Source organism: Phaenicophaeus curvirostris, chromosome Z (assembly GCF_032191515.1).
Source record: "Phaenicophaeus curvirostris isolate KB17595 chromosome Z, BPBGC_Pcur_1.0, whole genome shotgun sequence".
Lineage (NCBI taxonomy): Eukaryota > Metazoa > Chordata > Aves > Cuculiformes > Cuculidae > Phaenicophaeus > Phaenicophaeus curvirostris.
In genome coordinates this window covers 6,503,699-6,527,310 of record NC_091431.1, presented here as the reverse complement: position 1 = coordinate 6,527,310, position 23,612 = coordinate 6,503,699, and the positions used below count along the sequence as shown (strand labels likewise).

The window sequence follows — 23,612 nt, the reverse complement described above, 5'->3', positions numbered from 1 at the left end:
GCCTTGAGTTCAGGGAAAGAGGAAGGATAGACCCTTGGAGGCATTAGCACTTTATGCCACTACAGCATATCATGGTTCTGAAAGGAGTGATTTAAGCTAGAGATCAGTTCCTCATGACATTCTTACGTAGCCATTCACTTCTACTTATTATCCTTACTTATTATCCTTCAGATAATACTGGAAAATTTAATCTTCCTTATAGCTTCCAGTGACAGAAGGCAGGAAGAAGAAGCTTTCAATAGAAAATAAATTGCTGTCTACTACCATGAGGGTATCTTGAGAAGTTAGACTTAGAGCTGTTGACTTTCCTGCAGTCAAAACACAGACTGAAGATGTATGCTACAAAAAAGCACCTGCCTGTCAAAGCTTCTGTCACACAGTAGCCTCCAGTAAAAAATGGTTGGGAAAGAAAGGATCCTTAATCGTCACTGCCCACAGAGAAATGAAAGATTATAGTGCTTGAAAAACTTCTGGAGTATTTAAAAATATTCGCCTACAGGGTGTTGGTGTGTGATTTTGCTTTGGGAAGGAATTCATCTGGAAGGCTAAGGAAAAGTCTGCCTTGAGATGCTATCTTGATGTTGAATTGATAACCACTGAGGCACTGAAAAGATGTTTTTTTTATTTTCTTGTGCCATTTTCCACCATACTGAAAACTTCCAATTAAGTAAAAGTATTTAAAAAAATCTACCTTTGCATGTGCTGGATCTGCTGGTCTTGATTCGCTCAGACTATGAAAAGGAACAAGATCAAAGGCAGAGTTTATAGCAGTCTTATTAATCCCAGGAGTATTTTATCGCATAAATTAGGAAGGGAGAGTGAAGGAAAATCCCTTTGCACTGCTTTGGATTTTGACATTAAACACTCATCAGTCAGTCTGCCAGCGAAAATCTGCTGTGCTGTTGGAAAGTGATTAATGCAGCCATGTCATGCAATTAACAGTGACCCATGAAAAATAACTACAGAATGTGTATTTAATGCAGAAAAATGTATTAGGAGAAAACACAGAGCAAGCAGAATATAGTGTTTTTGTTGTTTTCACTGACTTTATGGAAATATTTCTTGGTCATGGAAAATGTCTTATTGACAAGAGGATGGTTTCATGTTTAGTGCATGGAACCTTAACCAGGATAAGATGGGCTCAGTTACAGGTTTCTGCCAGAGCCACACTGAGACACTGGGTAAGCATCAACATTAAGACATGGAGGAGCCAGGAGCACTAAAGCTCCTGCAGTGGTGCTCCTAGAGCTATGCTTCCAGAAGAGGCTAGACTTACCAGGTAGCAGAAGGGGAGTGCCTTCTTTGTAGGCCCATTAACATTACTGAGGGCATCCTCAGTACCCTTAATTCATTCAGGCTTTCTCAATGGTGTCCTACATTTTGTTAGCATTTGCTTGCTTTTGCCACAGATTCAGTATTAAAGGCTTCCATAGAAACTTTAAAAGAGAAAGACTATTTTTCTTTTATATAAAGCATGCATGATTCAGCTGTACAGTCTTTTATTACTCACTTTGCTACAGTTAAGATACTACATAGCAGGAAGCTGCTATGAAGGTCAGAGTGCCACTGGCAGGATGGAAGTTTCAGGACCCTTTTTATACTCTTAAAGACACTTCCTAGAGGATGCCTTTGTATATGCATCCATGAGAGTAATAGTACTTTCAGGGACTAACCATTAGATAGTGGTAATGCGAAGATGTATTGGGTACACCTGAATGGCTTTTTTTCTTTGTTTATTTCCTATCCAATAGACATAGGTTGTACTACAGACTTTTTTTTTCCACTGAGGTACTTCCAAAAAAGGCATTATTTAACACATTTTTTGTAGCTTTGAGGAGCTTGTAGTTATTTGCATTTATACAGTGGGCTTTCATTGGAAGGACCACTCTGGTTATATGCCCATTTATTATTTTGAGGGTGTATAGTGATCTATTCAGTCTGTGTGTCCACTTGTAGTTACATCCTGTCTTACCTATGTGCAGAGTCAACAGCTGCTGGGAAAAGAGAAAGTTGCCGATTAGGCTTACTTTTGATTGCACTTGGAGATGAGCTCATGATTTGCATCCAACCTGGTGGTGGCAGGGATAGATTAGTTGGTAAGATCAGCATCCCAGACTACAGTGGAGAAGTCATACAAGTCTCCAAAGCCACCCATTACCAGACGTCGCACTCCTGCCAGCAAGATCAACAGAAGCTGTGGAAAACAGTCCAGAGAGAACATAGTTTAGGGAACTGCAGTCTTCTTAGTTATATTTTTGGGCAGTAACACTGTTTACCTTGGTGCATTTTTCTCCTCCAAGTACCTACTAAACATATTAAGCAGTATCCGCCAGCTTCAGCTGAGAGCAGTGTTTCCAGCCATAAGAGTTTTCCACAAGTTTTGGAAAATCAGTACCTGGTTCTTGAAGAGCAGCAAACGTGCACTAGGACCCCAGCAGGCATATAAACCTTTTGTCTTGCCTTACCCATTTATTGTGCATGTATCATCATCACGTAGTCATGGCCAGGCGGCAGGTGTGTACAGCTTAGCTGTTCAAGTAATCCAAAGGCCAGGCAATGTGTATGTAGCTTAGAGACTGTCCAGAGGGGAGCAAGGGGACAAATGCAGAAGTGCAAAAGAAGGAGGTCCTAGTATAAGGGCTTGAGGTCATGACGTAGAAACAAAGAACCTAAGTCCAGGCCATACCAGTTTGGGTTTTGGGATCAATCTTAATTACAGCGTGGCTTTGTGTTAAACTGCCACATCAGGATTCAGTAACAAACCCATAAGACAATCTGAAGACCAGCCTTCCTTTCTGCATATGCATCGTGCACTGGACTGTGTTCTCTTTGGCATCACACCACCTGCAGTGTTTGTGAGACATGGCAGGAGAAAGGCCTCTGTGCTGAGCAGCAGCTAGGGCTGCATCCATGGGCAGCTCTGCACCTGAAAGGGTCTCTGTCTAAGCAACAGCCTGATTTGGTTGGTTTTATCTCTTGTGGTCCTGTTATCTATGAATGCCTTGTATTCCTTCTTCCTGTTTCCTGCACCATGCTGAATGTCTGCTGTTCTGATTTATGGAGGCTCGCTTGTATCTGTGTCTACATCAGTACACTCCAGAGTGCCTGATAATGTTCCTGAGCACTGAGACACTGTCATCTGGCCTGTTATTAAACCCCTAGCCTTTTCCCTGGTGTGCACTCAGCACATACCAGATTTCCAGTTGGAAATTGCCCAAAGAACTCTCAGACATGGCTGGGGGATTAGAAGCCTCCAAAAGATGCACACTTTTCCACAGGATTCCATTTGCCTGCAGCTGGCCTGCTTTGAATGCAGATAGATGTTACTAGCACAGGCCACACACCATGTGCCAGATGCCTTTGATGGCTGGGAACATTTCTGAGCACGGTTAGTTTGCTAGCCTAGACTTAGAACTTAGGTGAGCTTGCAAATGTGTGCCCAACCTCAGGCATGCTATTTAAGACTGTTTAAGGAAGAGGAAGGCATCTAACCTTTGAAAAAAAAATCAGCCATGTTCTAGCCCTGTTCCCTAAATTTGTTCAAGCTACTGTAACCAGTGAACAAGCCAATACCTGTTGAACCCCTGAAAACCTGGGCAAGCTAGTGTAACTCCACTTAATTCTCAGTGCTGCAGAGTGAACTGTTGCTTTTTTCCCTTTGCAGTTCGAACATGTCCCAAACTTCGGGCTCCTGAAAATGGACACATTAATTGTTCAACAGCTGATATCTCCTATAAGACAGTATGTTTTGTGACCTGCAATGAGGGCTATGAAATAGAAGGAAACCCCAAACTCACTTGCCAGGGAACATCACAGTGGGATTCAAAAGAGCCAAAATGTGTAGGTAGGTATCTGATCACACTCTGTTCATGTCAGAGTGCAGTCTTTTCTGACATGTTGTCGTGAGTAAGAAACTATCCCTATTTTAACATATGATGAAACTAATATAGGAATGAGGATTTGTCTGTGGATTTTTTCATACAGGTCTTATAAGTTGGGGAGAGGCAAATGAATTTGTAAATGCAGAAAGTTATCGTTGAAATCCAGCACAGACAGCTGATAACTATAATGTTGTTGCATATGGTGAGTGTTAAGACACTGTCACACTATGTGTTGTAGGAAACATGGAAATCGTAGGTCTGTATAACGGATTAAATATGAACAACCAGGGGATAGGATACAATCATAGAGCTAAAGATGACCTCCAGACAAGGCCTAAGGTATGTTAGCCTGGTACTGTGGGTGCCGAGTGCCTAGTACAGATGTGGCAGTTGTCACTTTTGCTGAACTCCCGTCAGGAAATAAGAGTTTAGGCAAGGTAGGGACCCAGCACCTATGTCAGGATTCAGAAGTCACACCAGCTGTTCAGGGATAGGTAAGCATATGTTGGTTTTTCCAGAAATAAAGGATCGTGAATTTCAGAAGTACTCATTTAGGACTAGTGACAGGCATTACATTAACTTATAAAAGTAAGATGAAGAAGTACTATTGAAACACTTCCAAGAGTATACTGCAAAAAAACACCACAAGCTTAACATCCAGCAATTCAGAAGCTGATCCAGGGGTGACTGAAGTCAGGGTGAAATACCTACCACCTGTGTCCAGTAAATGTAATGCAAGTAGGGTTACTTGGCTTTAACCTGTGGCTATTTTTTACTGTGTTACTGCAGACTTAAAAATGTGGATTTCATGTGAGAAAAGAATGAATTTCTGACTGTAGATATGTTCTCTAAAATGATGAAAATAATCCACAAGCATTAATTTATCAAGAGAGTATGTTAAGAGATCCTAATCTTTCTTCTGTTGAAGTCTGTAGAAAAACTTCAATTAACTTCAAAAGGAAGGGACCCTGAAATCCTGTTGGAAGATTATAATTGGAAGATTAACTCTATTCATCAGTTGAACTCATCCCTCCTAGCTTAGCATTTTGATTATTAAAATCCAACTCTACTCTGTATCAGAAGATTTCTTCACACCATGAAATATTGCCTCCATTCCTGGATTACCCGTGGCAATAGCTTATTTTTGCTGAGTCTGAAAATCTAGTATAAAAATTACCTTTGATTATCACAGAGGGAAGAGTGTTAGCTGAAAAATGTCTCTGCTATTTTTGTCGTGACTGATACTTAGAACAAGCTTGCTGAGAGTTTTGTTCAGTATAGATGTGTGGAGTTTTACCCAGGGAAGGATGAAAACCAGAAGAAATAATATACTCCTCAAAAACTACCCTTTGTACTCATTTTCTGAATGTCCATTGTTATCATGGAGATACCCTCCATTTATTTTTAGTCTGAACAGCTCCTAACTATTATTTATCATCTGCCACATAAAAGATACCATAAATCCTGCCATATTTAGGCATTTTTAATTTATGATTTATCAGGTTCCTACCCTTCCATTAGAAAATTGAAATTGAATTGGTTTCAGTCTCTTACCTTCAAAAGATTTCTTGGACCTCACAGTGGTCTCCCTTTTTCTGAATGCTTTTCAGTCTGAGTGTACATCAATGCAAAGTTTACCGTATTTAAAAGTTAGCTCACTGAGACTGTACTGCAACCATCTGTAACCACAACTGACACTGTACCATAACATAGCCTAGATTGTTTACTGTCACTTCTGTGAGGTCTCTTGTCATACACATCTTTTTCCAAGAGACTGGGAGTTAATGCAAATCTGGTTATTACATGTTTTAAATTTTCATATTTTTCATGGAAGGTGCTGTTAGCAATGAGTTACTTATGAGTTTACTTCTATTGTAGGTGGTTTATAAACAATATATCAGCTGAATGGGAAGCTTTGTGGCTTTTGCAATTTGAAAAAAAATAAACTCCACAGTCAGATTTTTGTTTTTGCTTCCCCGTTGGCTAAAGATTAATTATCCAGCACATTTAAATTAATTAATTTTGCAAGATACTGTTGTCTTTTCTTTGTTCAAGATTTAGTGGAGCAGGTTAAAATGCAGATGGCATCCAGGGTGCTGATGCCACCTAGTGTTGAAAGGGTTGCTACTCCACACTTTAATTGCAGTTGACCAATTCCTTCCCTTGAAACATTGTGTTTGCAAAAATGTTGAAGGAAAGAAGCATGAATGCCTGGTGATTTTGAAATTAATCTTCATGTTCAGAATTATAATGCAGTGTTCTGGTTCATCACAGGCAGTTGCAGACAAAACCATATTATTGTCTTTCTCTACAAGTACGTTTTCTCTCTCCCTCTATTACTTCTGTATCCATATGAATAATATTATGGATATCATTCTGCTCTTCACAAAGTCAAAATTCCAGTGTCAGCTTGATCAAATTCTGGAATGGAGCACAGATGAAAAAAAGCTTAACAACCCTATTATGGGATTCTTTTCTGGTAAAAACCTGTCCCACTTGGAAGAGATTCCCTCAGGCTAGATATACCAAAGTTTATCCTGAATGTTCGCCAGGTGTTTCAGGATTGCAGTATACTAGGATTTTGCTAGTATAGTTGGAAGCACCTTGACTAGGAGTGATGTTACTGCTTCCCAAATGCAGGTTTTTCTAGTGTTCATGCCTATAATTTCCCAGTCTTTTTTCTGCCTTTTCCCTGAATAGTATACTTTTTAATCCTTTTAAGATTGTCTTTACAAACATTGTTTTTTGCAGTTTCTGATCTTTCTGCTATTGTCAATTACCTTCCTGTGCTGAGCACCCAAAATAGAGAGTTTAGGGGTTTTTTTCCAATTGAGCTCTTTTACATTGTTTGCCCAGGAATGTCTGACTGAAGCGAATAAATATGTTAATATTTGTGATATTTGCATCCTGTTGAAATGAAGTGCAGTTATTAATTGTTTGGACTTAAACACAATTTCAGTATTGAGAATTTAAAGGGCAGGAAGTACTTAGAAAGCTTAGACTCTAAATTTTGTTTTGTACAGAAGAACCTCTTTTCAATTACTAACTGCATAATTTAGAAGAGAAGAAGAAAGGCATATGAAGCATTCTGAATGTGAATCACTTCCATGTATTTAAAACATTGCTAAGAGATGAACAGAGTATTCCTTTCTGTAGCTGGGTTAGGTTGTTCTTTATGTGCCCTTTGTGTAAAGACCTGCCTGCTTTCTTCACAGTCTAGCTGAGAAGTTACAAGTCTTCTTACAGGCTACAATTAATGAAACATTTTTCTTGTTGTTTTGTCTATTATCTGCTGTAAGAAACAGTACTGAAAGACTATGAACTGCATTCACGGGATACCTCATTTTGCTCAGTTTGTTAATACCTCCATGTTTGAAGTAAAAATAACATTCCTTGCCTCACATGGTAAAAACAGCAGTTCAAAAATGAAACAGAGCTTTTCTGACATCTGAACCCATTTATGCACATTGTGGTTTCTGGAAGTTTACACTTTGGTGCATATGGTCTTCAGAATTTGTAATTTTCAGTTTTGGGCCCCTCACTACAGGAAAGACATTGAGGTGCTGGGGCACGTACAGAGAAGGGCAACAAAGCTGGTGAAAGGGCTGGAGAACAAGTCTTAGGAGGAGCGGCTGAGGGAACTGAAGTTTTTTAGCATCGAGAAAAGGCGGCTGAGGGGAGACCTTATCACTGTCTACAACTACCTGAAAGGAGGTTGTAGTGAGGTGGGTTCCTTTTCCCAAGTAACAAGGGAAGGCCAGTTTTCCATAGAAGATAAGGGAATGTAGCTACAAAGCAACCATAAAAGGTAAAGTTGCAAAGGAAATCCAAAAATGAAATAGACAGAGAGTTAGATACAGTGGAGCCACGTGAAGAATACCGTGTTTCTGCCCCTCGTATGAAAAGCATGAGCAAGAAAATAGAAGACCTGATATCCTGAGCACTGTTTACTTCAGTTAGCATTGGAAATACAAAGCTTCAGCAAGTCTTACTGTTTTGATGCATTCATAGTACATGCTATGAAGTCTTAAAAAGTCTTCTGTGCTTTGCGTTCCCTCTGAGTTGCCATATGATTTTATTTGCAGAGTTTTTTTAACGTATATTTCATGTATGTCAGTTAAAAATGTATCCTACTGAACTTTCGTAGAAATGCGTTGCCCCATCCTCCAGAAACCAGCTGGTGTAACAGTTCTCCCTCCTGGATGTGGACTTGAGCCTGCTGATTTTGGGACTGTGTGCAAGCTGAGCTGTCCTAAAGGATTCATCTTGTCTGGAGCTATAGAAGAACTAAGGTGCATTTCATTTGGGAGGTGGAATGCAAACGTCCTGGAAGCTCTGTGTAAAGGTAGAGACCAGCACAAAATCATTTTTGTGTACATGTGTGCAGGATAGAAGGGAAGCACACAGCAAGAAAATTATTGAAGACAGGTTTGAAGTGGGAAAAACATGATTTAAATGTTCTGCAAGAAGTTCTGTTGCCTTGTACCACTATAGCTTGCCTGTCAGAATTACCTATAGTCTGTAATAAAAATGTGGAATTGAGAGGCTGTGTGACTGCCATCTTATGGTGCTTATCATCAACTCTGTCTCCTGGGATTGACCTTGTAAGTCTGTTGTTGGGAAGCTGCCTGCTAAAAGGCCTGATGTGCAGGTAAATATGAAATTTCGAAGTAAAAGTGAAAACTCTTAGCTTAAAGATAGAGTGGAATCTGCACCTTGTAAAGCAACAGCTGTAATAATATTGGTTTAGCACAGATTTATGTAAGTCCTGTAGTTGGGGCAAATCTGTAAAGGCTGTGTAAATCCTGGCAGGTAGACAGACTATAGAGGGATAGTTTTTTCAGTTGTTTACATCCAGCTGTGGAACTCTCAGCCCAGGAAAGACCTGTTAGAGGGTCCAGAAGGACAGAATTTTTAGTAGAGCCTGTTGCAGTCAGGCAAGGCAAAATGGTTTCAAATTAAAAGAAGGTGGATTCAAAGTAGATATAAGGGAAGAAGTTTTTCACAATGAGGGGGCATTGGAACAGATTGGTCAGAGATGCCCCATCCTTGGAGACATCCAAGGTCAGGCTGGACAGCACTACAAGCAACCTGATCCACTTGAAGATGTCCCTGCTCATTGCAGAAATGTTGGACTAAAGGGTATTTAAAGGTCCCTTCCAACCCAAACTGTTCTATGATTCTATGATTCTTTGAACTGGTTATGGCTGTTAACATGACCTGAGCAGCAGTGTGCAAGCTCTAAGGCCAAAACTGGCAGACACAAGTGCACAGAGTGTATAGATGGACAGAAGATGGTTCTGTGCATTTAAGTATAGTTATGCCATGTTTACCTGCATCTTTGAGAAATGTTAGGTTGTTTACTCCCTTACACACATACACATTGAATTGGAAGGTGTTTGACTTTGGATTATAGGAGGATATAAGCAAAAGTGCAGTTTGTTTGGGAATATGCTATTCACCTCTTCCTGAACTGCTGTGCTCCTAGAACTGATGCTTCCAACCCAAACCGGGGCCCCCGCTGGCCACTAGGTGAAAAAACAGTACAGAAAACAGTTATGGCAGTCGTCATGCCAGGTCACAACTGAGGTGGGAACTTCTTTCTCTGTAATGGCCAGGGAGATTTTATCCCTTTCTTTAAACATATTATTTCCCACTCTGTAATGTACCACATTGTTTTTCTGAATCTTTTGTGTAAACCTGTGCCAAACCACAGATTTTAATATTAGATGCAATACCAGTACAAGGCTACAAGTTGAAGTGTTTGGCTCAAGATAAAGCAGCATGCCTTGGGTTCAAGATTTTAGATATTACTAATGCATTAAACACTAAAATAAGAGGTACCGAGAAACTCTGAAGTTATTCTTTTCTAGTAAAAATAAACTGCTGCATTTCAGTTGCCTTCATTCTTGTTACTCTCTCCTTCTCTATTTTCCTGCCAACATATTTGGCCAGCTCAAAATAACCATTTTCTTTCCGATTTATTTATTAGTCTTTTTACAGAATTTCACTTTTAAATGGAATTTGCCCCAGCCTGAAGGCTGTGGTTAGGGGAATATGAACCATAACTGGTAGTTATTTAAAAAAGTGCATTTCTAATAAAATTTTAATCAGAATGAGTTCAGAGAAAGGCAAAATCACTTGTATTTATTGCTTGCACTCTTAATTACAGAGGTTTAATTGCCTGAGTTATGTCTTTACTGGAACTATTTAGTAATAAAAAAAATGAGTTATATCAGTTCTGAGCCGTTTTAAAGCCTCCTGGGCATAGATGAGTTCAGAACTGAATGCATCCTTGTCTCATGAGGCTGGAGACCATTTATTAAACAACACTACAGCAATAAAATAACCAGACCACAAGTGTTTTGGGAGGCCCTCTGCCAGGAAAATGAAGAAGTACTTCTAAGTTTGTCAGAGAAACTTGAGGCTTAAAAGTTGGTGGTGTTGTTACCCGTATTGTACCACCCGTCCTTTGAAACAATCCACCATTATCATATATGTCACAAGAAGATTCTGTTTGTCCTACATAATATCTTGTGGCAGGAGTTTATTAAGGAACATTTCCAGCAGCTTCTGCCAGAAATCTTGTCATTGTTTCTTTTGAGTCAGTTCCACAGCATACTCTCTTGTTTGTAATACATATACCATTTCACAAATACTCTTCTTTTATTGTATTGTTTATCAGAAACAAGTGTTTTCATCTGTATGTGTCATGTGTGGGCAGTGAAGCATATATGCATGCAATAAATGGATGAATAATAAGATGAACAAATTCATTCTGTCTTATTTATTCCTTGATTCATGGTTGCATGTAGAAAAAAGATTCTCATTGTTTTCGGTAACATACAAAAATACAGGAAGAAAATAGGAAAATAGTCCCTTTCCCCAGAGGACGTTTGTTGTTTATGTATGAGCTTGTAGGCAAGAATTAAAAAGGGGCAGACAGAAAGTTTGCAAAAATATGTGCATTTATATTCCAGGCAGCACAGAAAGCAGTGATTATAACAAGCTGCAGTCTGACCATCATAGAGGTTTTACTTCTATAATCCAACATACAAAATCAGTTTGTCTTTTTCTGGATCAGATATTGAAGCTCCTCGGATCCACTGTCCAGAAAATATTGAGACTGAGACTCTGGAACATCATAATTCTGCTAATATCAGCTGGCAGGTACCAACAGCTGAGGATAACTCTGGAGATGAGGCAAGTAAAAATCTATATATTTGACTGGAGGCAGTCTTTGTGTAGCTAGATATTTCATATTAGTTTTAGATCCACTAGAGTTTCCTTCCTCTGATAAGCAGGAGTAGAAGAAAAATCTGCTGAAAGGTTTGTGTCTTGAGGATTCAGCATTTTCTGTCTTATTTAGGGTTATGCAGTCACAGGATTCTCTGCATTCTGTATAAGTGCATAAAATCTCATATGGTTAATTTATGTGGTCGAAAGAAAGAATGTGCCCTTGTTTATAAGATGGAGACAGCTACTTTAAAAATAAGCTCTGAGAATGTGAAGAACTTTAATAAACTCTTCTCAGAAGGAAGTAAACCAGTTCATTAATCTAAAAGACTAAAACACGCTGTGATAAATAAGAACCCATTTCGGCTTTCCAAGTGAGAAAGAAAAATGTCATTTTCCTATCCAATACAAGGTTTAGATGTGAGCCTTTGACTACTATAGATGTGAGAGATCTGAAAATGGAATTACAAAGAAAACTTGCTCCAGAGCTCTTTCATAGAGTAGCATTCCCTACAGACTCAGACATGATCGAGTTACAGCAACTGAATGCTTTATCATGAGTCAGCAGAGGAGCAGTGACTTTGTGTGTGCTTTTAATTTGCTGCAAACACAGGATTTTATTTTTTTTTCTACAGTTGGAAACTGTGAGTTATCCCAGTAAAAGAGATTTAAGTTCACCCATTTTTTGTTGCAGTATAGCCATGGTCAAGTACTGTAGCTTTGCTGACATCGTGTCATTCATTGAACTGTAGAAACCAAGTGCCTTAGGTCTTTGTTGTAGCTGGTTTGTCAAAGCCGCAATTGTCAGATAAAGTGTTTTGTTCACATGAAACCAGTTCTTTTAAAGACAAGTTCCATAAGGCAGTTCTAAGCCAGACAAAGGAGCCATAGGGCGCAAGTGTTATTTACTCCACTTATTCCTTTTCTGTGCCAGAATGTTTTGAAGCATTCGTGGGCTATTGACCTATAAACTTAGGTAGATTGAAACTGGATGTTTAAGTACTGATAGCCCACAGCTGTGTGCTCCTCTCATCTCCCAGGTCTGTTATCCTTGCAGATGGAGAGCTGAACTCCAGACAAAGCAGGGTCTGAGCTAGCTTAGTGTGTTCAGTGCAATGAGGCGAACAGGAGTCAGCCTTGAGTTCTTAATGCACAGAGCTGTAAACTGCAGCAGGTTAGAGTCCAAATCATGACTGAGTAAATCCCTATTGCTATAAAGAAGGCACTTATGAGAAGGGGAGCAGAACACTGTTGCAAAGACCACCCTCATAACTTGAAGAGGCTATTTGCATTGTAGGCTTGACATATTTTGTGATCTTTTCTTAAAACATGAGTGTCATGATTGCTAACCAGCTTTGGTTTTTAAATAACAAATGTTTTCCTATAAAAGGTCTCAGTTCATGTTACGCCAGCTTTCATACCACCGTTTCTTCTTCCGATTGGTGAAGTTGCCATTACTTACACAGCAGCTGATAAGTCAGGCAACGAAGCAAGCTGTACATTCAGTGTCAAGGTTATTGGTAAGTGCTGGTAAAAATCACTGGGGGGGAGTCTGTCATGGTTTAAACCTGATTTTGTGCAGAGAAAGGCTGTGAGTCACGGTGACCTTTATGTATGTTGGTGTAAGCTCAGGAGTAATACCATCTCTGTAAAATTCTTTGCTGGTCTTTGGTCATAGTTTGCATAGAGTGCAGTCATTGCTCCCAGATATTCAGTTTGGGGCGTGTTTTGTTCTGCTTTCATTCAAAGAGTTAAGAATTCTCCTCACACTGATAGATTAAATGCTTTATGGTGGTGTCACTTATTGCCTTCATCATCTATATCTTTTTTGTTTTCTTCTTGAAAGAACAATATCCAAAGTTCCACATACTGCTGATGCAAATCATTGTTAAGTATTTCTGTCAGACAGTTGTGTTATTATTCAAGAGTCCTGTTAAACAAGGTTTGCTCTGTAGAAAGCAAACAGAATGTAAAAAACATGAGTTGAGCAGAAGAATCTTGTCCATTCTCTCAACATCTACTAGATGCAGCAGCTTACAAGCGTGCATCTAACTTTCTTGTATCTTCTGATATGAACTTAAAACTGCTGTTTACCTGATGACTTCTGATTATAGGTTTCATTTGAGTATGGCAGCAATTCAGTAAGCTAATGTCATGCCATCCTTTCAAATTCTGCAGATACAGAACCTCCTGTAATTGACAGATGCAGATCACCACCACCCATGCAAGCAGTAGAGAACATGTACCCAGCAACATGGGAAGAACCACAATTTTCAGACAATTCAGGTGAGATAGTGCACCCCAAAACATGCATGCAACAGTGGAAGGCAAGGGAACTCCCACTTGTTCACCATTGATCCCTTGAAATTTAGGACTTTTTTGAGGCTTTTTTACTTATTTATTTTAAAGAAAACATAGTTTGGAAGATGTACCACCATTTCCTTCTCTATTTGTCCAGGTTGGGTGTAAGCCCCCTTCTTTTGCTTATGATGGTTTAGGTTGTCTTTTAACTCTTCTAGGTGCTCCACTGACTGTGACTAGGAGTCATGCACCTGGAGATCTCTTTCCCAAAGGGGAGACAACTGTTCTGTACATGGCTGTGGATCCCTCTGGCAATAACAGGACATGTGAGATCCACATTGTAATCAAAGGTTTGTTGTCTTAATTTTCTGGTCAGGAGCATATGGCATTGTTTTAACCAAATATCATAAAGGGTGCAATGCTAGTACACTTTTACATTTAGATTCCACTTCTTTTAGTTATTCACACTTTGTATTGAAGTAATTTGAAAGCGGTCAGGATATTTGTTAGTACCAATGAATAAATAGTCTAAGACTGAAGAAGGACAGCAGTAAATTTGGTCCTATAAATTCAAATTAGATCTAAAAGCACTGAAGTTATGATTAATTAAGCAGAAGAACTTAATGGATCCATTTTTTTTCAGTGACAGATACCATGTGAAATGAATTAATAGATGTTGCTGAAGTCAAATCCATAGTTAGAAGAGAAAACATTTTGGAACTATTTCTGTAATCACCTACAAATATTGCACTGAATACACTCTTTATATTTTAGAAGCAGTCTGTACCTATAGTTATACTGGTGCATTTGTGTTTATTACATATACACCTTTTCCCAATAGTTCACTTTCTTCTTTAAAGGCCAAAAAGTAATTTGGCAGATAAGGTATTAAGGGTGAAAATTCTACTTCATCTCTGCTCTCTAGTGCTTATGTTTCAGTTGTATATCTGTATTAAAAAAAATCTGCTGGTGAACAGATAATTTAAAATCACACAGACTGGAATTTTGGTTATAGCTTTTAGAAAAGCTAAGTTGCAAATAGGTGTTCTAATTTCTGATTTGCTGTAAATCTTAGCAATAGCAAGCCAGTGCTTAGAATTGGTGTTATTTGAAGTTCTACATCACCTTAGACTATGGTTCAGCATTTGTGACATGTTTTCAGATGTTCACAATATCCTTCACAATTGACTACGTAAAGTAAATCGTAGCTGAGATTTTACAGGCAGTCCCTCCTCAAATGATTTTGACAAGTACATGTGTTCTTGCAGTAGTACAGAATGGATTTTGTTTTAGAATTGAAGATGTAATATAGTTAACTCAAATTGATTCTCTGAAATTTCATGTAAAAATTTTGATTTTTTTTTATGTTATTTTAATAAATATGTGCTTCAGCGTGCACCTTTGCAGGAGAAGTACAGGAAGGTTTGGGTCTTGCATTTTTAAGAGTTTGAGATTAATTTTGCAGTAGCCTGATGCCACCTTTGTGGAAGTAACAAATAACACTTACATAGACTTCAACAGAGGCAAGATCAGGTTGATACCAGGTACTGTTGGAAATCCTATCAGTGCTGTTTTACTATCTGTTTCCTTACTTCACCACAGTCATCAATGTATAAATCTTTGTATTTTTCATAGGTTCTCCATGTGAAATCTCCTTTGAGCCTGTGAACGGTAATTTTACATGCACGTCGGATGAAGTGGGAGTTAATTGCACATTGCACTGTGCAGAGGGTTATAGCTTTTCAGAAGGATCAAGTGAGAACTATTATTGTGCGTATGAGAATGGTGTCTGGAAGCCTCCTTATTCTCCAGAGTGGCCTGGCTGCTCTTGTAAGTGTTATTGTTACTAAATAATGCGTTACTGAATCTGCAACCCATCAAACACTATGTTTGATAAGGAAGTAAATAAAAATATTTTAGAAATTTTGACTTCTGATTGATGATAAAAAGTCGTCTCAGTCCTCCGCCTGCAGTTTCTTAAGTACTGTGAAATAATGCCTGAAAATTTCTAAATGTGTTATTTAAAGAGTCTGTCTAAAACACAAAAATAGCAGTGAATTTGAATCCTGAAAATCACAATATGGCAAAGATGGTAAAGTCTTAAATTATTTTGAATTTATATTTGAAACAGTTTATTTACAAACACTAACAGTGTCTTTTCAATAGCAATTTCAACAGTGTTTACAACTTATTGATCCAAATGCACAGCGTGTGCTGTACTTGCCTAACTATCATCAAATCAGAAATGTTTGTGTGTTTCCTTCAAGATGGACACATGCAAGACTTCAGCTGTGGAATTTCCCAGCTTTAGTCACTTCTTAATTATAAATATGTTAGAACTATATATGAAGCCAGTCTTGGCACCGTATTGCATCCACTTCTGCCAGAGTGGATTTCTTGGTTTCAGCAAACAAGCAGTGATTGAGGTATGAGCAAAGGAGGGTTATGTGTCAGAGCTATCTTATATTTCAAAATCTGTAACTTGGGTAGGTAGGAACTTGATTTGCTTAAATTCTGCTTGAGAATCTTTCATATTCAGACTAGCAGCATTAGTAGTAGGACTTCTTTAATTTATTGCTTCTCTCTCAGGATAAAAGTCAGTACAGAGTTTAGATGACAGCTCACAGGTTTCTTCCATTAACAAAATGCTGAAATAGATAGATGGCAGACCTTTGGGTTTTTTGTCCATTGGGTTTCCCAATAAATTTGATGCCTGCCAAAGGGTCACATTCACTTGCATTGGGTGAGGTACAAGTAATCCATTCCCATGTATACGATACTGGGAATTTAGGTTGCTGATTTAAAGGCAGTGCTTCTTAGCTTGATGTATTCCAGTTTTAGTCTGAATTATCCTGCTTTCATCTCTGAAACTTTTGCACTGACCAGTAAAAATTTATTTCTCCAACATTTTCCAGTAAATCGTTTTGCAAATCATGGGTTCAAATCGTTTGAGGTGCTCTACAAAGCAACACGATGTGATGACAACAGTCTTCTAAACAGCTTTACTGATGCATTCCAAAGTGCGCTTGGTAAAATGGTAGGTTAGTAAATACTCCTTCCTTCTACATACTTTTAAAGAATATACTTTGCTGTTACTTTTCCCAGCTAACTAGTTTCATAAAAGGAAATTACAACAGAATGCCATAAATGAAATTTGTGCTTATTCACATGACAAGTCTCCTTTTAAAACAAAGATTATTCCCTGGCCTTTTGAGGTAACTCAGTTCAATGCAGAGCTACATTGGACAGAATTTATAGAAGTGCCCAAGTAGCTTAGGGACCTGCATGCACAGATTTTCAGTAGACTTCCAAAGAGAACCCATGCAATTCTGAAAACCCCAGTCAATTGTCCCCTAACCTCAGTGGTTTTTTTTGAAAGTTGGGTGTGGTTATAATAAAGATATTATATAAAATACATGTAATCTTTATCCATATAATATACATGAATATACAAGTATACAAGTAGATCAATTCCACGTTTGGTACCTAAGCCAAAGCATTTAAATCCAGTAGTAGTGATTCAAATAATCTGGTCAGGTTTCTGGAATTTGAGTTCTCACTCTTATAATTAAGAACTGCATGGCATTGAATTTGAAGGAGTAGCGTATTCCTTCTCTACCATGTCTCTTGCTTTCCACTTCAGTGTCACAATCTCCCCTTTTAATCCACGAGTCTGTCCTCAGCTGCAAAGCAGGAGCAGCAGAACTTTGCATTGTGGCCTCAGGAGTCAATCTCCAGGCCTGGTGTGCAAGCATTGTGCCAGAAGACAACACTGGGCATTTGCAGATCTTTTGCAGGACGAGGCTTGTATACTAAAAGCTCCTTTACTAACTTAAAAGCATTATCAGCACATACAGCTAATGGACAAGTGCCTGCAATTACACAATATATGTCAGTAGCCCTTGTCAAATGGCTGTAAAGTTATGTAAAACCTAAGAGGCAATCTATGGCACTTGGACTGAGGTATCTGTTACTCTCTTGCCTTGCTTCAGGTTTGTTCTCTTACAGTAGAGAAATCTTGGCTGGTTTTATTTCTGTTCCTTTCCCCTAAGGCCCAGCTACCACCAGGTTCCAGTGCTTTAGACTGTTACTATCATCAAGCAAAAAATAATAAGGAAAAAATGCGTCGTGACCTGCCCAGTCAATTACATCAAAATGGAACAATCTGGAAAAAACAGTCAAATAGGCTGTTTTGGATATGCCTATTCCTATTCCTAAGAATTTGAAATTCTAGTAGAGGTCTGAAAAGGAGGGGAGATATCAGCAGGAGCCTACTTTCCAATGAAAATCAATATGGAGAAAGCAGAGCAATTCCAAAACATGATCTAGGGCAGAAGAAATCAATACCAGAAAAGTTTCTGTCAAGTTTTCTGTTTCTGTTCTTCTCAGATGATTTTCACTCTCTTCTGAGGTCTCTTGGTGGAATGTGTGAGTCTCTTGCCATGTATAGGGAGAGGCAGATATGAAGAAATAAGATTTGAAAGCTAGAAACAAAGTGACAGCATTGCTATAAACCTGACAGAACTACAAGTGTAGCTTTAAAAAACACAGATGTTTTCAAATGTGCAAGCTGTCCTGTCATCTTCAGCAGGAAGTAAAAGCCTGACCTTATTTCTTTATGCTGGGATTTCGCATACAGGAGTGGTTAACTGATTGGACTTGTTTTATAAAAAAGATTTTCTGTAGCAAAGAGCTTGTATGCCTACAAATTGCCCTCTTAATTCCCAGCTGTGAAAGAATACTTCTTTCAGCAGACCTTGCCAGGGTTATGAGACAAGAAAGGGGAAGTCCAGTGTCATTGATAGAACCAGTGCATTATAGTGTAGTAAGTGTTTTTTTTATAAGTTGAGGGAGGGAACTATGTGGTTAATTTTTATATTGTTCTTTATGTTGGAAGGTTCCATCATTCTGCAATGATGTTAATGATATTGACTGCAGATTGGAAGATCAGACACAGAAACATTGCTTGGAATATAATTACGATTACGAAAATGGATTTGCCATCGGTAATGATTGATTGAATAAATTCTTAGCCATCCAGGTTTAACGCACATAATTCCTCTTGCTCTGAAGTATACAATGTGTTGTGTGAGATGTTTTCTTCAAAAATAACTGTAGAACTCTTAAGATAGTAAACAATTACCGAATGGGCTTTATAACAATATTATGGAATTGTTTGCTGCCAGATTTTGATACTACTTCCTGTGTAGCACAGAGGAGAAGTTTACTGAGGTGCCTCATGATCATATAACCATAAAATGGTTTGGGTTGGAAGGGACCTTAAAAGACCATCCAGTTCCAACCCCCAGGGACACCTCCCACTAAACCAAGCTGCTCAAGTCCTCATCCAGATTTCCCTGGGCAGCTTGCTCCATTGTCTCACCACTCTATCAGCACACACACACAGAGTTGTAGAAACCCACTTGGTTAGTCTGAAAGAAAGCAACTTTTTGAAAGCATACAGTTTCACTCCAAAGAACTGAAACAATACAATAGGTGGTTCTGGGGATTGTTAAAAAAATGAGAAGCATCGTTGATGCTGGTTCAGATCAGCACAGAACCCTCACAGTGTAAAGCTATACAACCTTAAGTTTGCCCATTAGCTGTGAAATGACTTTCTGTACGCAAGGACACATTTTTCTGGATGACTGAAGCTGTATCAGAATAAAAGCTGTTACAGTCCTAGCGATTTAGTCAAAATGCTGGTACAGTAGGCACATGTGCGGAGGGGAAGCCAGCACACATCACCTTGAGCTTCAAACAGACCTCGTTCTGTTGGGGACGTATTTTAGAAATAAGTACAGACACTTATTTTCCACATGATGTTGCTTCTGGTTTTGTTAATTCCTAATGCCTCACAGGACCTGCTGGCTGGGGGACAGCAAACCAGCTGGATTATTCCTATGATGACTTTGTTGATGCAGTGCATGAAGACTTACCCAAGCATCTCTCTGACTCTGCAAAGGCAGCACCTGCTCGAGTCAAAAGGCATAAAATGAATGTTCCATTGACTGATCACAAAATCAAGTTAATATTTAACATCACAGGTGAGAGAAGTCAAAATATCGTCCTTTTAATTCTTCTTAAAAAATATATTTCTGGTACCCTCAGTAAAACTTCAAATGCTGCAGGGAACGCAGAGGACAGTTTTCTAGAGACATTCACAGCACCAGTTCAGTGCAGACTTTTGGTTTGGGGGGAAGATCACAGCCTCGTGTTCTTGGAGAGCATTGTGCACATGGTCTGCTTTCCACTTTCCATTAGCAAGTTTGAGTGTTGCACTCTTGATATACTGTGGAACACATTGGGAGTGCTGACTGTAAAGTCTGTGTGCTTATTGTGTTTTCTGTTTATATCCCAGCTAGCGTGCCGCTGCCTGATGAAAGGAATGATACATTAGAACTGGAAAACCAGCGACGGCTGCTTAAAACCCTGGAGACGATTACAAACAGGCTCAATAGGACTCTCAATAAGGAACCCATGTACTCTTTTCAGTTTGCATCTGAAGTCATTGTTGCTGACAGCAACTCACTGGAGACCGAGAAGGCCTTTCTTTTCTGCAGGCCTGGTTCTGTGCTGAGGGGCAGAATGTGTGGTGAGCCTTACATGTAACTAGAATCCTTTTGAGAAGTAGCATTGTAGAGGGTGTTCGCAGAGGGTTATGGTTTGACACAATCCAGTGCTTGTGGTCTCTCAGGACAATGCACTGCAAAACTGCTTTGTGCCGTTTAACATCCAGAGAATGTTTAAGTTCTTAACCAAGGCGTGTGGAAAAGGGATGCTTTTGTACCAAGGATTCCACTCCTATGGGGAAATGGAATATAGCCACACTTGGTCATTAGAGGAAAACAGTGCTTGGTGTGCAGTCTTTTAACACTGTTAGTCTTGTGGGTGATGTGCAGCTAAGGTAGAGAATTGGATTCTATTTCCTGTAGCAGTGAGATCTTTGCAGTGTTCCAGTACCCTGTTTACTGAGGAGGAGTTGCATTTAACATAAACAGGGTTTGGCTAAATGGGATCTCTAGGGGCAGAACAAGTGTATATGACTGTGCATTCTGAGAAGAAACTTTTATTTTCTAACATTACAGTCAACTGCCCTTTGGGCACCTATTACTCTCTGGAACATCATACCTGTGAAAGCTGCTGGACTGGATCCTACCAAGATGAGGAAGGACAGCTGGAATGCAAGAGCTGTCCATCTGGTAGTTACACTGAGTATCTACACTCTAGGAGCATCTCTGAATGTAAAGGTGAGAACTTTGTCTTCTTCAGACTGCCACTTCTGAATATCTGGTGGCATCTTTTTGGTCCCCATTGTGGGAGTACTAGAATAAGGTTAGCATGTGAAATGAGGAGCAGTCTTAACCACCCCTTTGATGCATACGTCAAGAGAAAAATCCAGGTTTTAACACTGCTGTGGCATGCAGAGTGCCTGGGTAGATATTTTAAGAAGATCTGGACTTCGAAACTTTGTTTTATTTCTGTCTTTCTTTTTGAGATTGTGAACCTATTTTCCACTTAAAATGACACCATTCTTGTCCTTTCCATCCCCTTTCCATTCTACTATGATTAAAGATGAAATGTCTGCATCCTATTCTACAGTGCTTTGGCACTGAGCACCTCAGCACTACTATTTGTGACTTGTTCTGAAAAAGAGATTGCAAGTTTTATTTCCTGTTTATTGTCTTATCATTAATTTTGTTGATTCAAAATTAGTAACTGAGTTGCAATAAATCATCTGTGAAGCTGATTGGAAGAGAATTAACTGCTTAATAATTCACAAATCCATGATCATTAACTTACCACAATTCTTTTCTTCTGTTTTTTTGGTCTTGGTACCCATAAAGTCTTTCGGAGTAAAGTAAACTCTAGAAATAAGCGGTCTTGTGACATGTATTGTGATATCAGGTTTATTTTCAGAGGTTAGAAGCCATGTTTCCTGTTGGACTAAGCTTCATCTTCATGAATTCTTCTTCCTTGTAGCTCAGTGCAAGCAGGGAACCTATTCGCCTAATGGTCTTGAGACCTGTGAAACGTGCCCACTTGGCACATATCAGCCAGCATTTGGATCCAGGAGTTGCATCTCTTGCCCAGAAAGCACATCAACAGTAAAAAGAGGTGCAGTGGATGTATCAGCTTGTGGAGGTTCGTAACAAAAGGGGCTATGAAACTTTTTAAATTAAATTTTCAAGATTTAAAAATGTCAGCTAATGTAATCCAGTTCATCTGCCTGAGATTGAATTCTGCTTCTGGTTAAGTGTAAGCCAAGCAGCGTTTCCCAGCAAAATTATAGGTCATTTCCTGATATCCTGATTATTTCTTCCTTCTGATTTCCAAAATAGATTCGTATGTAAAGATGAATAAGATGATGTAAGATGATAAGATATAAGGTATCTACATGAAAATAAAATCTTTTCCCTTACAGAAGAGAAAGGGAATGACAGGATGTTTCTCACTGTTATCTCTGGAACGGCTTCCATATGATCTGTACAAATGTACTGAATTTTACATAGTTTGTTGCATAACCTTTTTCAGGAAATGCTCCCAAATTGTCTTTGGGAAGCTTTGCCAGAAACTCTCACAGGAGGAGTAGTCTGGAGTGATTAATGGTACAATAAAGACATGTCTTTTATCCTTCCTCCTTCTTGAAGGGGAAGAAACAAGCAAAAAACAAAGCAGGTGTGAGAGAGAAATGGGAAAGGAAGTTGCATTTGAAAGCTGTCCCCAGAGCAGCAAAAGGAATAGATAGAAATACTTCCTAGAATCACATGTCACTGATCAGCGCAATTTAAATAACCACCTCCTAGACCTGTGAATTCCTGGCAGGTTTCACCCTTTTCCTTTAAGCCTGAGGAAGGACTATGAGGAGAGGAGGGAAAATGGACTAGAAATAGATAGGGAAAGGTATGGTGAGGGTACAGGTAATCACTCAAAAAATGTCCTTTTGTTCTTGCAGTACCATGTCTTGCAGGCGAATTCTCTCGTACAGGTTTAACACCTTGCTACCCTTGTCCCAGAGACTACTATCAACCAGACCCAGGGAAGTCCTACTGCTTGTCTTGTCCCTTTTATGGAACAACAACTGTCATTGGTGCCAGATCCATCACAGATTGTTCAAGTAAGACATATTATGTCTGCTGAAGAAAGTGAATAAAGGAAACATCTAGTGAATGGCCAGCAGTAGTCTTAAAAGAAATCATCCCACTTACTCTTCTAACAAAAGTAGACCTTCCATTTCAACCAGTGAAGTTTACAGCTATTTTTGCCTACTGATGTTTGCTTTGTGTTATAGAGAAGGAGTGACTGTGTGATACTTATCAAGGCTCAGTAGCAGTATACTTAACATATATACACACACACACACGTATAGATTGCATATCTATACTACATATACACTATAGAGTTATTATATAAATATATATATGCATACACATATGCATATGCACGTATGTAGAAACACAGAGAAAATGTATGTTGTATGTACACTCACATATATGTGTTTTAGAAACTTAGGTGTTTTCAAATACATGGTTGTGTAACATATACAAAAAATACTGTCTACATAAAAAATATACGTAAAATACAATGGTAACTGTAAAGTTCACTTTTTTCCCCCACAAATTCACTTCATCAGCATATCTTTAGGTGCCTTACTAACATGCAGTTATTATGCCCTTATGGAATAGGAGCCCTGCCATACAGTGTTGGTAGCAGCATTTTCTTGTCTTTCCTCTTTAGGTTTTGGCTCAACTTTTTCAGCAGCTGAGGAAAGTGTAAGGATGGTACCAGCCTCTCCAGAAAATATCAGCAAGCAATACAAAGTCAGCAGTCAGGCAAGGACAAGATATATTTTCCAGTATTCTCTCAGATAAAAGCAAGAGTACCTTATGCAGCAGTAAATTACTAAGGCCTTTCTAAATGTAATTATTTTGCTGACTGTATTTCTTGAAGAGAGGAGATCAATGGTCATGAGGGGAACACTCAAACTCTCTTTCTAATATTAGGACTTCAGGTGAACAAAGGAGGCTGCATCAGCTTTTGGTACTCTTAACCTTCACCTGATATATGAAATATTTCTCATATTTACAAAAGAAATGTCAACTCTATGAAAGAGGTTCAGCTAATACTTAAAAATTAGATTGGCTACTCTCAGTTATCTGATGTTTTCCTATGCTGAATTCCAGAAAATGCTAA

General features: G+C 38.9%; 1 protein-coding gene across 1 annotated transcript in view; it reads left to right on the top strand.

Moving 5' to 3' along the window:
• LOC138733426 (sushi, von Willebrand factor type A, EGF and pentraxin domain-containing protein 1-like) overlaps window positions 1–23,612 on the top strand; it is a 152,185-nt gene that overhangs the window by 48,907 nt on the left and 79,666 nt on the right. The window contains exons 6-20 of the mRNA XM_069880597.1: window positions 3,665–3,844; window positions 8,029–8,226; window positions 10,966–11,084; window positions 12,508–12,637; window positions 13,296–13,403; window positions 13,637–13,768; window positions 15,054–15,248; window positions 16,334–16,455; window positions 18,316–18,424; window positions 19,280–19,465; window positions 19,780–20,013; window positions 20,507–20,668; window positions 21,402–21,563; window positions 22,375–22,536; window positions 23,157–23,251. Of these exons, the coding sequence (XP_069736698.1) occupies window positions 3,665–3,844; window positions 8,029–8,226; window positions 10,966–11,084; window positions 12,508–12,637; window positions 13,296–13,403; window positions 13,637–13,768; window positions 15,054–15,248; window positions 16,334–16,455; window positions 18,316–18,424; window positions 19,280–19,465; window positions 19,780–20,013; window positions 20,507–20,668; window positions 21,402–21,563; window positions 22,375–22,536; window positions 23,157–23,251 (2,294 nt within the window). The remainder of the gene's footprint in view (window positions 1–3,664; window positions 3,845–8,028; window positions 8,227–10,965; window positions 11,085–12,507; window positions 12,638–13,295; window positions 13,404–13,636; window positions 13,769–15,053; window positions 15,249–16,333; window positions 16,456–18,315; window positions 18,425–19,279; window positions 19,466–19,779; window positions 20,014–20,506; window positions 20,669–21,401; window positions 21,564–22,374; window positions 22,537–23,156; window positions 23,252–23,612) is intronic.